A 17,282-nucleotide genomic window follows, 5' to 3' on the forward strand; every position below is an offset into this window, starting at 1 on the left:
AACTCTGGGGGAAAAAAAAAGGAATTTCACTGCGCACGCGCTGCCTGTGCAGTCGCACGCGCTGTGCCTCTGAACCCCTTCGTTCAGAGGACTGGAAATGCCGGTTTTCCCCGCATGTGCTGTGCATGCTGAACACGGGCATTTCCTCCGGCCAGACGCGCGAGTACCCCGACCGTACTCACGCGTTCAGAGAGGAATTACTGGGCCATTATCTATTTTATTATAGAGAAATATTATAGCAATTTACCAAATGCTTCAAACTGTGCTACTTTAAAATATATACACATAACTAAACACACACGTACATAATAAATAGATACACCAACGCTGATGTTCTGTGGCATTTCTCACAACAAAAGCTACGCTGCTTTACATTAACGTAAAATATATTCATCAGGGCCACTGATTTATGGTGATTGATCAAGCCAAATTGTTTTTATTACACAGTATTCTGGGAATGTTAATGGTATGTTAGGATTGATTTACATGATTATGTCTATATTTTTGTGGAAATTGTTAATCAGTGACCTTGATTATTGTAAGTTTGTGTAACTATGTACAATTGAAGTCCAGGCTGGTTGCAGATGGGTGGAAACATGTAGCAGCAATAGAGAATTGAGGGGGGGGGGGGGGGGTGGGGGGAGAAAAAGTCATGTGATTGATATTATTGGGTGTTTGGTACTGAGGAGCGAGTATCCACAGGTGTAGTAGGACTACTATGAAGGGGGTGTGCCAATCTGGGACCTGGGTGTCTAGCATCTAGAGTGTTGGGGAGGGAGCTAGGGTCTGGCAGTATTTTGGGGGAAAGGGAGATGCAGGAGAATGGAGTTTTGAGCCTTCATCCATTCCTGTCCCTCAGAGGTTTTATAGCATTTAGAAAACCGGTTTCCCAGCACGGAGTTGGGAATGGGCCCCAAGTTGCTTAGAGTTGCATGTTGAAAATACAGTGTGCACTATGTGCTTTAAATAACTGAGAAAAGGTACTCAGCTCAGTGTCAGGGAAACCGTTATGGTCACCAAACCTGGCCCCAGAAAGGCCAGATTGTTCTGTTTCTGGCAGAATCGGCTTCAAGATCTTTGAAGTGCTTACTGCACATTTACTCTCTTAGTAAACATGCAGTCAGCGCTTTAAGCTGGTTCCAAGTTCATAGTTGGGAACACAGCAATATGGCCTTTTTCAGGGTGGATCAGAAGTGGGGGAGGGAATAGAGGGCGCCTGCTTTCAAGGTGGAGATGGGTCTTGGGTCAGGATTATGCTTTTCGGGGAAAAGCGTGGAGACAGCACCAGCATTTGGAATGGAGCGAGTTGGATTGGGGCGAGTCAGGAAGGGAGTGGGTAGTGGCAGCAGGAGCACACATTCAGCAGAAGTCTCTAAATGCCTCAAGTGTTGCGAACACCAGCGCCTGCAGCTAGGAGATGTAAATCATCAATTTGGAAGACCCAAATGGAGTGAACCAACAGAGGTAAGATTGGGCGTATTCTAATGAAGAAATTAGGCTATTATTAGAAAATTTAAATGCGACAGAAAAAGCATGGCAGAATCTGTTATACTTAAAGGAAATGCGCAACCATATGCAAGACTTTTATAAGACTTTATTATACTCGCTGATGTCCCGTGCAATTGGGTGAGTGGGAGGACTGAAAGCTAACTGTCCTGTTGTGGCTTTAGAGTTGCACAGCACAGGTGTTACTCTTATAGCATTACGCATGTGTGGGAAAATGTTAGAACAATAATTTGCATTTATATAGCACGTTTAACGTAGTAAAACGTCCCAAGGCACTTCACAGGAGTGTAATCAGACAAAATTTGACACCAAGCCACACAGATATTCGGACAGGCAACCAAAGGGGTGGTCAAAGAGCTAAGGAGCGTCTTAAAGGAGTAGAGAGGCAGAGAGATTTAGGGAGGGAAATCCAGAGCTTAGGGCCTAGGCAGCTGAAGGCACAGCCACCAATGGTAGGGCGATGTAAATCGGAGATGCACTAGAGGCCAGAACTGAAGGAACGCAGTGATCTGAGGGTTGTAGTGCTGGAGGAGGTTACAGAGATGCAAGGGGCGAAGTCATGGAGGGATTTGAACACAAGGATGAGAATTTTAAAATTTGAGGGGTTGCCAGACCAGGAGCCAGTGGAGGTCAGCGAGCACAGGGGTGATGGGTGAACGGGACTTAGGATATGGGCAGCAGAGTTTTGGATGAGATGAAGTTTGTGGAGGGTGGAAGGTGGGAGACTGGCCTGGAGAGCATTGAAATAGTCAAGTCTGCAGATAACAAAAGTATGGATTTCAGCAGCAGATGGGCTGTCAGGGTCAGAGACGGGCAATGTTATGGAGGTGGAAGTAGACAGTTTTGCTAAGAAGAGGATATGGGGTCAGAAGTTCAGCTCAGCGTCAAATAGGATGGCGAGGCTGTGAAAAGTCTGGTTCAGCCTCAGACAGTGGCCAGGGAGGATGATGGGAGGCTGTGGCTAGGGAACGGGGTTTGTGGCAGGGACCGAAGACAATGGACCATCATTTTCTGTAGGAGTGACTAACGGCATCTGTCGTTAGTTAGACTTGCCATTGCCAGTTTAATCGCCATGATATTTTGTGCAGCAAGTTACTGGAAGTGTGGGCTGAAAGCTCGCAACGAGGGAAACCGGATAAACAACTGTGTATCTCCTTAACCAATTAGATTGAAAGAGTGTGAAATAAATAGCGCAAGGACTGAGAAGGAAGTGTAATTAGAGTGGGTGAATTCAATGCTAAATCAGAAAGAGAAAGAGAGAGGTAAAGAAAGACTAGATTGAGATAAAAAATGACAGGAAAAATTAAAAAAAAAAAAATTTTAATTTGACTTTTCCCCCCCCCCAATATCCAACAAATAAAACCTGAAGAAATGAGATTCCACCCTTGTAATAGTTAATTTTCGGTGCCAGAGAGGTTCATTGGCAGTAATTAACAATTCACACATCGGTAAGAGTCTGACAGCTAATCAAGCTTAACTAAATATGCACAGACTTCAATACAAAAACAAAAAGAAAATACTGCAGATGCTGTAAATCTGAAATAAAAACAGAAAATGCTGGAGATACTCAGCAGGTCAGGCAGCATCTGTGAAGAGAGAAACAGAGTTAATGTTTCAGGTCGATGACCTTTTGCCAGAACTGGAAAAAAGCAGGAAATGGAACAGATTTTTAAGCAAGTGCAGGGGCTGGGAAAGGGGGGAGTGGATGAAAGAACAAAAGGGAAGGTCTGTGATAGGATAGAAGGCAGGAGAGGTTAAGAGACATTAAGAGATATTCAAGGCAAAAGGATATCCCTTGAATATCTCTTAATGTCTCTTAACCTCTCCTGCCTTCTATCCTATCACAGACCTTCCCTTTAGTTCTTTCATCCCCTCCCCCCTTTCCCAGCCCCTACACCTGCTTAAAAATCTGTTCCATTTCCTGCTTTTTTCCAGTTCTGACAAAAGGTCATCGACCTGAAACATTAACTTTTTCTCTCTTCACAGATGCTGCCTGACCTGCTGAGTATCTCCAGCATTTTCTGTTGTTATGCACAGACTTGAAATGGCTCCAAACCAGGCACTTGCATTACTTCAGACCAGCTCTAATTTTCTGTGGCGAGTTTCGTTCGTATACCCTGTGCAAGCACAGCAACCTCATACTGCTCAATGCATTTGAATGGTGAGCCAGACAGCAAAACGCAATTTCCATGAATTTAACTGTGGAGCAGCGCATCTCGGACAAAGGTTTGGATCTCTGAGATTAATTGCGCATCTGCCCTCACCTAAAGTTCTGTAGAATTTGCGCATAAATAATGTGAGTACTATTAGCCTCACCGATACTTTGTCAGCAAATTATGGCCCAATAGCTTTGGTCACCCCAATATTTAATTGGAGGAAATTTCTGCTCATCCAATACTGCATGTTGGACAAGCAGCGTGACAAATCAGAGGCACGACACAAGAAATAAGTGTGACAACAGGAAGTGAACACAGTTGCAAGACTTCTGATTTATCTACAGTAATACAGCCTGCAGCATTTGGTAACCATGGGTAAATAGTTACATTCCTGTAATATTTTAAATCATTTAAAAGAAAGAGAAAAGGGACATCAATATCCTATCCATCAAACCAGGAAAGATTTTCCTCCTTCCTACCAATAAAATCTTTATTAGAATTCATAAACTCAACATCAATTTAGTGACCTTTCAAAGGCTTAAAACTGTATTGTATAAATCCCACAAATATTATTGCTTCCATCACTAGACATTTCTTTGCCTTTTTAAAAAAAACCTTCAGTTCTTATCTGTTATGTTAGGGGGTTTGTTAGGATTACATGCTTCATGCCTTTAACCTATCGTCCACTCTTTAACTGCACCTTCTAACAGTTGCACTTTATTATGGTCATATTTATGCTAATATACTGCAAGCCAAATGTATAAATGTATGTTGAATGTTTAAGTGTCCTAATCCAAATTGTACACTCTCGGGAGCCGCAAGCCTACATTTCGTTGTACTGCACTTGTGCACTAACAATGACAATAAAAGTTAATTTGATTTGATTTGATTTGATTTGATTGATTGCTGTCCCATTTACTACAGGAAGGAGTTTATTTACTAGATTCCTGGTTTACAGACTATGAAGATGTCCATGAAAGTCACCCTTATGGACTCCCAGTTACCAAGGAACTGATCAACAACATTATTCTTGAACAGCAAAGAAATCCTTGCTGACAAATTACACTTACTTTTGTCACCCAATGTTGCCTCTGAAGACATTTATCATTTTAGGATGGTTCAGCTTCAGTTTAATTTACTCCACCAAAACTGTCTGGTTTCACTTCAAATAGCCTTTCCCCATGTGGCACCAGCAGTTTTAGTTCAGCATGTAAGCCATTGTCCCAGCCCAGCAAGATTGCTCAAAATCTGTCTGACAGAGCAAAAAAGGGCCAAATGCAGACTTAGTACATTTATGCTGCACTCATTTTTTTTTTTTTTAAATATTCATTCATGGGATGTGGGCGACATGGGGATTACCCATCTCTAATTGCCCTTGAGAAGGTGGTGGTGAGCTGCCTTCTTGATCCGCTGCAGTCCGTGTGGTACTCCCACAATGCTGTTAGGGAGGGAGTTCCAGGATTTTGACCCAGCAATGATGAAGGAAAGACAATATATTTCCAAGTCAGGATGGTGTGACTTGGAGGGGAACTTGGAGAGGATGGTGTTCTCATGTGCCTGCCGCCCTTGTCCTTCTAGGGGCAGAGATTGCGGGTTTGGGAGGTGAGGACTTGACAATGATAGCAGCCGGATGCAATGTGCAGTTGGCAGCCCTTAACATAATCCACGTTTGACCAGTATCCAGATACCAGAGTGCTCTGGGCATGCAGGCTTCCACACATGTGCAGAGCTCCACACCCGCAGCAACTCATTATGTTAAAAAACATTAATACAATAGCAAAATACTGCAGATACTGGAAATCTGAAACAACAAAGTGCTGGAAACACTCAGCAGGTCAGGCAGCATCGAGGAGAGAGAAACAGAGTCAACGCTTCGGGTCGAACACTTCGTCAGAAACGTTGACTCCGTTTCTCTCTCCTCGATGCTGCCTGACCTGCTGATTGTTTCCAGCACTTTCTGTTGTTATTTTATGTTAAAAAACATGCTGTTCAGAGTTTTAAAAATTCTCTAGAAGTCCAACAGGCTCCCTGGGCCCTTCTGAAACACACTGGGGTCGATTTTTATTGACCCGTGGAGTCGGGATTGGAGGCGTGCGGGGGGTTAAAGTCCCGAATTCGGGGGTCCTGACACCATCCCGCCTCCATGTAAGTTTCAAAGGAGGCGGGTACCCGGCCCGCACTGGGATCCGCCTACCCGAGGCGGGAAGGGATTAGTGCCAATTAACTGCCTGTTAACAGGCAGTTTTTAGCCTAATCCCTATTTTAAAGCTTGAAGTGTGGGATTCCCGACAGCTCCAAACCACGCCAAGTTAGAGTCGTCGGGCCGTCGGGTTGAAGGACTTGGAGGGGTCGAGATGTCGGTGTTCAGGTGAGTGATGGGTGCATGAGTGCAAAGGTAAGTGCGTTTGGTGTGTCTAAAGTGTGTAAAGAAGTTTAAATTACTTGTACTTACCTTTACAGCCTTCCTTGACAGATGAAATTTCAGTCTGCGATGTCACCTGTTGCCGGGTGGCCCTTAATTGGCCTGCTGAGCCCGCTGGGCGGGCTCAACAAGGTCAATCAAGTTAAAATCGCATGGATTGGCCGCATCTCAATGGAGGCAGGACTACAACTCCGAAAGTTGTAGTCCTGCCTCTTTCCCGACTTCTGAATGAAAATCACCCCCACTTTCACCACTTTCTCTGGTGTTATGCTGCAGCTGGTACTAACAAATGATACGAGATGCCCTGTTGACTTTAATACACTCACAGCAAGAAATGGCCGTCAGAAGTGAGACCAGACAGTTCCAGTAGATTAAATACCTGAAACACCCCAAAATTCCTGACCTACTGAAAGAGAATATTGGTTGTCATAATAGTGTTCAATAGTGAGGATGTGGTACCATATAGGTCGAAGGATACCCAAATTATATTCCTACTTTTTGCGTGCAGCCAAAACCTTGTCCTAATTGTCAGTAAGCCTGCACCCTTAGATTTTATAACCCACCCAATACAAAATTTACTTCAATTCTTAGGTATCTCCCTATCATTCACACCAATTTTTTAACCAAAGTTAAGACAGAAAACTTGCTGCCAGGACTCTGTCTATCTCCGAGTGGCAGAGGGGGGAAAACAAAAATAGATTTTGGCACAAAAATATTTCAAACTTTCCATAAGTGCAGGTGAATTTGTGGCACAATGGCTTCCTTTATAACAAAAGGTTACCAACAACTCTATGTGGGTGGCTTATGAACATTTTAAGACTAATTAGACTCTGTACCAACATGGATGCAAATTTAAAAAAGTACTCAGTTGATATATAAATACAGTTGGTAGCTTTCAGTAATAAAAAGAGGGCATTTTAACTTTGCACTAGTCTTAAGAATACAGGAGTTGAATTTTCTCAACTTTTTCAGTGCTTCTTACACTGTTAATTTCAGGGTGGGTTTTAAGGTGACAAAGACATTCCATTTCCATCACTCCATAACCTACCTGCTAACTTCCTCAGTGCCAACCCAGAAAGTTTGATACAGACGCACACACATGAAGATAAAATATAAAACTACTTCCCACCATATTACGAAGGGATTACTAAAGGAGTTTAATAACTCAGTAATTAAATGGCAAGTACTCTTATTCATTTAGGACAGTTTTCAATCAAGAAATGCATCTATTGTTAAAGATTTCCTACAATTATGAATTAATATAATTAGAATGGACACCAGCCTTTTCATACACCACCACAAACAATACTGGTAATGGATATTTGTAGAATTCAACTGACTTTCTCAGATTAAAAAAAAAATGGCACTATTGTATGCAATTCCTTTCAGGACCCCTTCTGAAATGGACTCTTCCAGTGGCAAGAACTGAATTTGTGTATCACTGATCCTGGTTCCGACTAACCTCAGCACCGTCATAGCTGAAGATTCCAACCACACTAACAGGAACTGCTTTGTTCACACAGCGGCCTAGGGCTTTGCGATTGAGAGCAAAAACAAATGGAATCTCTTGTTCACGGGCAACTTCAATTATCGTATGCAATGCATCATCCAAGCCACCTGGATAAAACAATACAATAATTTTTAAGCAAACAATGTAAATGTTAAAGTCAACATTATTAAGACAACTAGTTTTTAAAAAATCCAATACTCTGCATCTCACAAATGCAGTGGCCAAGTTTACTCTGGGCCAAGAATCTTTATTACAGGCCCATCTGAACCTTTGTAGTTCAAGACACACACACACAAACAATTTTCACATTAATGCACTTTGTGGTGCCGTACCCCACGGCCATACAGTTGGTTATCTTCACAATTTGAATTGCTGCTGCTAAAACCTTCTCCAACCCTCTCTGAACTCTCCATTCCTCCGACTCCAGTCTCTTGTGCATGCCCCCTTCCTTCACCCCACCATGCCTTCAGTCACCTAGGCTCGGATATTGAAATTTCCTCTCTCAAAGCCTTCCAGCTTGCTTTCTGCTTTATGACCCTTCTTAAAACCCAACTCTCTGACCAAGCTTTAGGTCAATCTTTCTTTTTGGCTTGGCATCCATTTGTCATCCTACCTCTGTGAAGTTACTTAGGATGTTTTTCTATGTTCAAGGCACTATATAAATGGGGTATGGTAACAAGTAGTCTGATCAAGAGAAAACACTAACTGGAAGAAGAAAGCCTCCAAGACAAATTTCAGGAACAGGAAAAATAAAACAGTATCAATATTCTTCGTCTTGCAATCAAACTTTGGTTCAAACCTGAAATTGCCTGCAGGTTCAAAAGAATGACCTGTCCCCTGGCTGGCCTTTAAGTTTTCAGTTTTGTTTCTTTGCGGAACTGAAATCTCAAGTGAACTGTGGGAAGCCCCTATGCTGCAGTGTACCTAGACTTCCAAGACATCTGACAAAGGTCATGAAAGGCTCTTGGTTAAAGCTCAAAGTGGTGCGGATTTAGGGTAAACCCTGTGAATGGATAAACAACTGGTTGAAGGGTACAAAACGAGTACTCATTAAAGGAGTTATGTCAGGGTTGTGGGGGGAGGGCGGGGTGGGGAGAGATAAAGGAAGTATGAAGTAGAGTGCTCCAGGATCTGGTGTTGAGACCGCTAATGTTTCAATTTACATAAATGACCTGGATTCAAAAGCTCAATGCCAAAGTGGTGAACTTTGCTAATGATACCAACTAGGTGAGACAGTGGAATTTGAGGAGGCAGTTCAGAAATTAGAGAATGAGTTGGACAAAATATGTTTGTGGGCAGAACAATGGCAGATGAAACTTAATTCGGACAAATGCTAAGTATAGCACATAGGAAGGAAAAATAAGCAACACATGTTCTCCATGAATGGTGTTGAAATAGCTAAGGATGACGCTGAAAAGAGACCCAAGAGTCTTGGTAGACTTACGCTAAACATGTCCAACTAATGCAGAGCAGAAACCAACAAAGCCAACAGAATGTTGAATTACATAGCCAAAACAGTAGAATACAAGTCAAAGGAAGTCATGAGCAAACTGTAGTGTGCAGAGAACAGCTACAAGACTGATCCTAGTATCAAAGGTCTGAGTCATGAGGAAAGACTGGAAAAACTTGGGCTTTTCAATCTGGAAAGGAAGCTTCTGAGAGGAGATCTTATCGATGTACACAAGATAGTTACGGGAATGGTAAAGATAAAATTGATTATTACTTTAAACTAAATTGCGAGACTTGGACAAAAGGGACACAAACTATAAATGACAAATCTGGAATTTATATCAGGAAATTCTTCTTCACAAGAGTATTCCAACATATAAAACAGACCTCCAGATTCAGCAGTGGAGACTAAAACTGTGGAAGCATTTAAGAAACAATTCGGTGCTGCAATGGGCAAACTTTAGGATCTTTCTGGATGGATGGATGAATTAATTTTGAATGAAGGATGGTGGAATGGCTTTCCTCATCCTAACTACCTAGTGATCTTGAAATAGAGCAGTTTTAGGAGCAATTTGAGAGCAATATTAGGCAGAAATCCCTTACCATCGAGGAAAAATACAAGATCGAATATAAAGAGGAACACCCTGAAGAAATTAAGTTGTGGCACAGAAATATAAGATCCCCTCCAACATCCTCTATGACTACCTGAAAATCAAAGAAAGAATCACTGCTGATTATCAGCCAAATTTTTCCAGCTGAGCTGATTCAAGCAGGCCAGAGCAGCTAACCTTCCAGGGTTGCCCAACCTCAAATTTTTGGAAAAGGTGAATTATCGTTGAAGTATTTGGAACCAACTTTGTTTCTGCAATGTGGATCAGCAGCTTCAAAAAGAGTTATCAAGCTCAGGTCCACACATGGGAACGCAAGCAGCATTCCCATAGAAAGCACTGACAGCTGGGTCGGTGATAATCTCTCATATATCTATGCTTTTGCTCTGTCTGTAACCCTCAGAAAAAAGGCATGGATGCTCTTTTTCAGGAGTGGCTGCGTCACTTTTACCGAAGCAAGGCAAGCTAGTAAAGTTGCCTTGATTGTTGGCCTTGATATGGCGCTCCTTTGAACTGCCTCCCTCTAAATGTGATTGAGCTAATATTTTAGCCACCAGTGAATGGTGGTGTGATTTAGGTTATGATACAACACTACAAGAAACATTTGGTGTGAAGAGTGATTGCCACACATGATGCTGGCGTGTCATTTTAAGAACATAAGAAATAGGAGCAGGAGTAGGCCATTCGGCCCCTGGAGCCTGCTCCGCCATTCAATAAGATCATGGCTGATCTGATCTTGGCCTCAACTCCACTTTCCTGCCCACTCCACCTAACCCTTGATTCCCCTGTTTTTCAAAAATCTGTCTATCTCAGCCTTGAATATATTCAATGACTCAGCCTCCACAGCTCTCTTTTCATTGGATGTTCTACAGGTAATCTATAATTCATTCACCATGGGAAGTGCAGAATGCAGAATCTCTTGCCAACTGCTTTTGGCACTGTAGATTCAACCCACCAGCAGGGGAAACAGCTGTATCTGGCACAGTTGAGGATCCTACACAGGTACCAAGGGCCAACTCTGAAGCAACAAACTTCTTTAAGTGCACGAGTTCTCCGTTGCATCTACCAGTAGAAAGTTTTTAATCCACTGTTTGTATGGGTAAAGAAGTTCAGTGTCCACATTGCTGACCGACACAGAAACTGATTCTGTGAGAGAAGATGCTGCTGTTAATGGGAATGACAGTAAGAGGTCCAAGTGCGTAGATCTAGTGAGCTGACAAAGGTAGATGAATCAGCCCAACCACGACCATGGTGTTCAATCACGAGTAATTGTTGAGGAAGTGCCCGACAACTAAGCAAGATGTCCCAATGGAACTTGTCCTTGCGCTAAACAAAATTGACAATTTTATGGACAAATGTGCTGGTGAGATTAACTTTGCGTTGTGCATCTTCTATGGTGCTCAAGTTTTGATCGTGTGCATTTCAATAGCAGATTTGATGTTTTATGGTGTTATTTGATGTGCATGTGAAGTTTTGCTTAAATCAAACTATGGATAATGCAAATTTTTTTTTTTTTTACAAAACGAGACTTTGAATTAAGACAAGAACACAATAAACCAAATGTGCCAAAGTGTGATATAAGGAACTGTTCTGATGATTTGAAGTGATAAAGCAAAGTCAAATGTCCTTGAATTAAAAATAAAGTTGGTAATTGTCAGGGAACATGTTAGAATACATCAAAGCAGGAACAGTAAATGTCTGCTTGTACTTGAGCAAATTGAGAGTTAGTGATCCAGATAAATCAACTGTGGCACAGCCCAGCCACAGCAAGATGTGCTTTCTCTCAGTATAACTCTTCCCCACCCCCACTGAGCTTGATACCCAGACTCACAGTGCAGTCTCCTTCATTGAGATGTGTCCCCTCCCAGTGTTATAGTTTTCCTCCTTTTCCCCACCCCACCTCCTTCTTACCTGCTTCTTTCCCCTCCACTGCCAATTATTCCCCATTTTAATCCTGCTAGACCTGATGAATGCACTTAGTCTCAACTCCCCATGTGCAATGCCACAGGAAACTAACTCATCATTTATTAAATTTACAGACAACTTCCCAAAATGGCTCATTTACATATGTGCACAGTGGTGCAGAATATACAGTCCAATATAAAGTAGTTTTCATTGAAATATGTCAAACAAAGGAAAAAGGGACAGAATTTAGCCTGGTGTTCCTTCCATTCAACACACTGCAGTTATACACATACTAGCAAAAATGTAAAAATGGTAAGAGTTGTAAGAATTGTTAAACTTTGGCCTAGAAATTCGGTGGCGCAGCTCGAGGCGCCCCGCGTCCCTCTTGGGGCGCTGCAACTGAATATCGCAGCGCCACACGCTGCGGCACGGCGCGCTGTGGTACTGCAGGCCTTCCTCCCCTTCTTAAAGGGGAGGGGCCTGCACCAGCGCGATCAGAGATCGCGAGTGCCGGCAAAAGAGCCCGGCACCGAGGAGAGGTGCCGGGCTCTTGGGACACAGCCGGCACTGCCCGGGGGGCTCAGGAGGCCGGGGCGGCGGTGCGAGGAGGTGCTGGCAGGCGGCCAGCAAAAAAAATGGCCACCCCGCACCTCCCCTTTAATTAGCGCCACTACCGCCACAGGTCGGCCCCCCTGAACTGGTCGCAGATTGCGACCGGCGTTACAGCGGGGGGGCGCGACCCAATATCGCGATCGGGGCGCTGCGCACACCGATGACGTCATCGGTGGTGGCGCAGCGCTACAGGCTAACGCCGCCATTAGCGCCCCGCTAAATTTCACGGGGGGCGTGGCCAGTGGCGCTAAAGCCACTAAGTGCCCTCTTTGGGCGCTAACTGGTGGCGCAGCCCACCGAATTTCTAGGCCTTTGTGTCTTAGTATCAATTGGTAACACAATAGGACTTGTGTTAACAGGTATCAGATTTACAATGGAATTGCTATAGTTAATTCTGTTCTAGATCCAATGTATTCTTTGTGTCGCTGTCACTATTATAATTCTCAAGACAGTGAAACAAAGCATCAGTGGTAATACAATGTACCAGATTTGTTAGAACTGCAAAAATAATTGCTACATTAAGAGTGCTTTGTTGCAATTTCTTGTTCTTCCTTAATGCAAATCCCAAATCACACTATTATTCTTCATGCATCCTACTTCAGCTAAAAATTCAGTAATCCAGGCTGCAGCCTTCTCTGCAACCATGATCAATGCAGGTCTTGAAGGACTAACCAGAGCTGCACATTGTGAGATTGGAATATGCTCCCTATTGATTCTCTCCCTCCTTACATCCTATAAAGGAACATTCAGTTACAAATAATTACCTTTGGATTGTATTCTTTCACAGTTAGGAGAGATGATAACACACTTCAACTTTTTCAGCTTTAGATGTTTCAACACTTCTCTCAGTCCCATGACAATCCTACGTTTTTTCTTAGCTTTAATTGGATCCTTTTGGTACAAACGATCTTGGAAACGAACAAGTTCCTTCAGCAGGTCAGTCACATAATTATCAACTTCTTTACTGAGCACCTGGCTGCAATATCTGAAGGAAAAAATATGCATATGATGAGGTAATATAACAGTATTACAACACAATACATATTACGTAAGGAACAACATGGTGACATTGTTGGTGTGCGGGAGGAAAGTGTGTGTTGGGAAACTTGCACTCGATGTTCTTACCTAGTGACAATGAACAAATCAGAGAGACAAAATGCTGACTGGCAAAACAAAAATTTGCATTACAGCAATCCCACAATCAACGGATCAGATCAAAGCTCTGCAGTCCTGCCACATCCAGTCGTGAATGGTGGTGGACCATTAATCAACTAACAGGAGGAGGAGGCTCCATGAATATTCCCATCCTCAATGATGGTGGAGCCCAGCATGTGAGTGCAAAAGACAAAGCTGAAGCGTTTGCAACCATCTTCAGCCAGAAGCGCCGAGTGGATGATCCATATTGGCCTCCTCCTGAGGTCCCCGCCACCACAGAAGCCAGTCTTCAGCCAATTCGATTCACTCCACATGATATCAAGAAAAGGCTGCGCGCACTGGATACAGCAAAGGCTATGGGTCCCGACAACATCCTGGCTGTCGAGCTGAAGATTTGTGCTCCAGAACTAGCCGCGCCTCTAGCCAAGCTGTTCCAGTACAGCTGTAACAATGTGGAAAACTGCCCAGGTATGTCCTGTCCACAAAAAGCAGAACAAATCCAACCCAGCCAATTACCCATCAGTCTACTCTCAATCATCAGCAAAGGGATGGAAGGTATTGTCAACAGTGCTATCAAGCAACACTTCGTCACCAATAACCTGCTCACTGATGCCCAGTTTGGATTCCGCCAAGACCACTTGGCTCCAGACCTCATTCCAGCCTTGGTCCAAACATGAACAAAAGAGCTGAATTCCAGAGGTCAGGTGAGGGTGACTGCCCTTGACATCAAGGCAGCATTAGACTGAGTGTGGCATCAAGGAACCCTAGTAAAACTGAAGTCAATGGGAATCGGGGGGAAAACGCTCTACTGGCTGGAGTAATACCTAGCATAAAGGAAGATGGTTGTGGTGGTTGGAGGTCAATCATCACAGCCCCAGGACATCGCTGCAGAAGTTCCTCAGGCCAGTGTCCTAGGCCCAAACATCTTCAGCTGCTTCATCAATGACCTTCCCTCCATCATAAGATCAGAAATGAGGATGTTCGCTGATGACTGCACAGTGTTCAGTGCCATTCGCAACTCCTCAGATAATGATGTCGTCCATGCCTGCATGCAGCAAGACCTGGACGATGTTCAGGCTTGGGCTGATAAGTGGCAGGCAATGACTACCTCCAACAAGTGAGCGTCTAACCACCGCCCTTTGACATTCAACAGCATTACCATCGCTGAATCCCCTACCATCAATATCCTTGGGGAGGGGGTGGGGGTCACCATTGACCAGAAACATAACTGGACCAGCCACATAAATACTGTGGCAACAAGAGCAGGTCGGAGGCTGGGTATTTTGCGGCGAGTGTCTCACCTCCTGACTCCCCAAAGCCTTTCCACCATCTACAAGGCACAAGCCAGGAGTGTGATGGAATACTCTCCACTTGCCTGGATGAGTGCAGCTCCAACACCACTCAAGAAGCTCAACACCATCCAAGACAAAGCAGCCCGCTTGATTGGCACCCCATCCACCACCTTAAACATTCACTCTCTCCAGTACCGGCGTACCGTGGCTGCAGTGTGTACCATCTACAAGATGCACTGCAGCAACTCGCCAAGGCTGCTTCAGCAGCACCTCCCAAACCTGCGACCTCTACCACCTAGAAGGACAAGGGCAACAGGCACATGGGAACACCACCACCTCCAAGTTCCCCTCCAAGTCACACACCATCCTGATTTAGAAGTATATCGCCATTCCTTCATCGTCACTGGGTCAAAATCCTGAAACTCCCTCCCTAACAGCACTGTGGGAGTACCTTCACCACACGGACTGCAGGGTTCAAGAAGGCGGCTCACCACCACCTTCTCAAGGGCAACTAGGGCTGGGCAATAAATACTGGCCTTGCCAGTGACGCCGCATCCCATGAACGAATAAAAAAAAACATTGGCGGCCTCAGTATGTTGGAGTTCCGATGACCATGAATCACAAGTACAAAGCTGGGGTGGTTTATAAAGTCATCTGAACTCAGAAATTGCAGTACAACTGATTTTATATGGATTATAATCATAAAGCAAAAATCAAAAAAGTAAGCCATTATCACTACCACTGACTTATATGTTTCAGTGTAATGTTGCTTTTGTTTAACTTTGCAGTTAACTATGTATTCAGTTACCAGTGTTACGGCAACATGTATTAACTGAATTGGCATTTGGAAGCCGTTTGATTGCCTATCGAACTTGCATTAACACCAGGCTAAATCATCACTAGGTGATCATGTACTAAAGTTCACAAGATTACAAAAGGTCACTGCTGAACAAATCATCAATTCTTTTTAATACATTCAAATGAAACCAGACTCATACCTAGATTTGCTATTGAAGAAGACAAGCCTTTATATATCGGCTGTAACATAGAAAAATGTCCCAAGGTGCTTTAAAAGAGGCGTAATCAGACAAAAATGTACTCTAAACCAAAGGTGGAGATAATGGGAGGAATGACCAAAAGCTTGGGCGGAGTTCGGTTTTAAGGAGGATCATAAAGAAGGAGAGGGAGGTGTAGGGGTTTAGGCTGGGAATTCAATAGCGTGGGAACTAGGCAGCTGAAGGCACGGCCACCAGTGGTGAGGTGAAGGTGAGGGATGCATAAGAAACCAGAGTAAGAAAAATGGAGTGTTCGGGTTTTGGCGGGGGTGGGAGAGAGGTAGTGGTTTACATGGTTATAGGGCTGGAGGAGGTTACATAGACAGTGAGGGGCGAGGCCATGAAGGATTTAAACATGAGGGTAAAAATTTGCAAATTTAGGCGCTGATGGACTGAGAGCCAATGTAGGTCAGAGAGGACAGGGGTGAGTGCGATGGTGCAGGCAGCAGAATTTTGGGTAAGATGAATATTATGTCCGTGTATAATTGAGACACGGACTGCAGGAGTTGATTATAACAAGTCTTTACTGAATGGAGACAACCTGGAAACTGAAACTACAGAAGCCTGCTAGGGCCTTTTATACAGGGGTGGTCACTGCCGGTACTGCAGTCTGAGACCAGTTATTCCCTTAAAGGTACATACACAACAATTCCTCCCCTTTTAGATAAACAGTACATAACATTCATTTAACAACTAAATAATAACTAATTACAATTACGGTTGCTAGATACATTGGTTGAAGTTAAGCAATTATAAGTTCAGTCTTTGAGGAGGCTTCCTGATTCTGTCTGGATAACGCCTCTTTGGGATATCAGGTTCTTCTGGCAAGATTGAGTCAGGATCAATGTCGTTGTTTGGTTCGTCTGCTTCCAATATCACCGATTCTGCGGTAGATGCAATTGGTACTTCGGTTTCATCGCCAGGTGTATCAGATCGTGGTGTGGAGTTGACGTTTTCCAGTGACTCTAGAATCTGGTCAGCATGGCGTCTTACAATGCTCTCTCCAACTTCCACGGTATACATTAGAGGTCCTTGCCGTGTACAGATCGTTCCTGGCTGCCATTTCTCTGTGCGGTAGTCCCGGGCCAAAACTGGTTGACCTATCTTAAAACTCCTGGTCGGCCTTTCATTCATATTCTGAAAGTGCCTGTTCTCCACATCTCTTCAGACGTTTGGCTTAACCAAATCCAAGCGGCATCGTTGTTCTGGACCGATGGACATTATGTGACATTCTGGACATTTTTACATGCAATAGCACCCTCTGGTGGCGGTTATTGTGTTAACAGTTTGTATGCTGGAAAGGTCATCTGATTTTTCTTCCTTTCTTCCTGTGAGAGGTCATTTGACCTTCCTACCTTTCTTCCTGTTGACCCCAGGAAGCAGTTTTGCCAGGAAGAACCTGACTTGAGTAATGGAGAGTCTGCCATGAGAAGTTCCATTTACAATCTAATGTAATCTGATTTCATATGTTAGGCCAAGCGCAATATCTGTAAGTATCTTTGGTTCTTAGCATAATAGCAATGTTGTCAGAGTAATATTTTGATAATACTATGTTTATAAAAGGTTAATATTTAATAGTTACAGAAGTTAGTTAGTTATACAATTAGTCTAT

The 17,282-nt window shown here is 43.6% G+C and overlaps 1 protein-coding gene across 4 annotated transcripts in view; it reads right to left on the bottom strand.

Moving 5' to 3' along the window:
• LOC147124294 (selenocysteine insertion sequence-binding protein 2-like) overlaps positions 1-17,282 on the bottom strand; it is a 171,901-nt gene that overhangs the window by 10,544 nt on the left and 144,075 nt on the right. For all 4 annotated transcript variants that reach the window (XM_085984698.1, XM_085984717.1, XM_085984726.1 and 1 more), the window contains 2 exons: positions 12,933-13,153; positions 7,547-7,701 (listed from right to left, as the gene is read on the bottom strand). In XM_085984698.1, coding sequence (XP_085840824.1) covers positions 7,547-7,701; positions 12,933-13,153 — 376 coding nt within the window. The remainder of the gene's footprint in view (positions 1-7,546; positions 7,702-12,932; positions 13,154-17,282) is intronic.

This window comes from Somniosus microcephalus, chromosome 1 (assembly GCF_052327205.1).
Source record: "Somniosus microcephalus isolate GS21.2 chromosome 1, FLI_Smic_1.0, whole genome shotgun sequence".
NCBI lineage: Eukaryota > Metazoa > Chordata > Chondrichthyes > Squaliformes > Somniosidae > Somniosus > Somniosus microcephalus.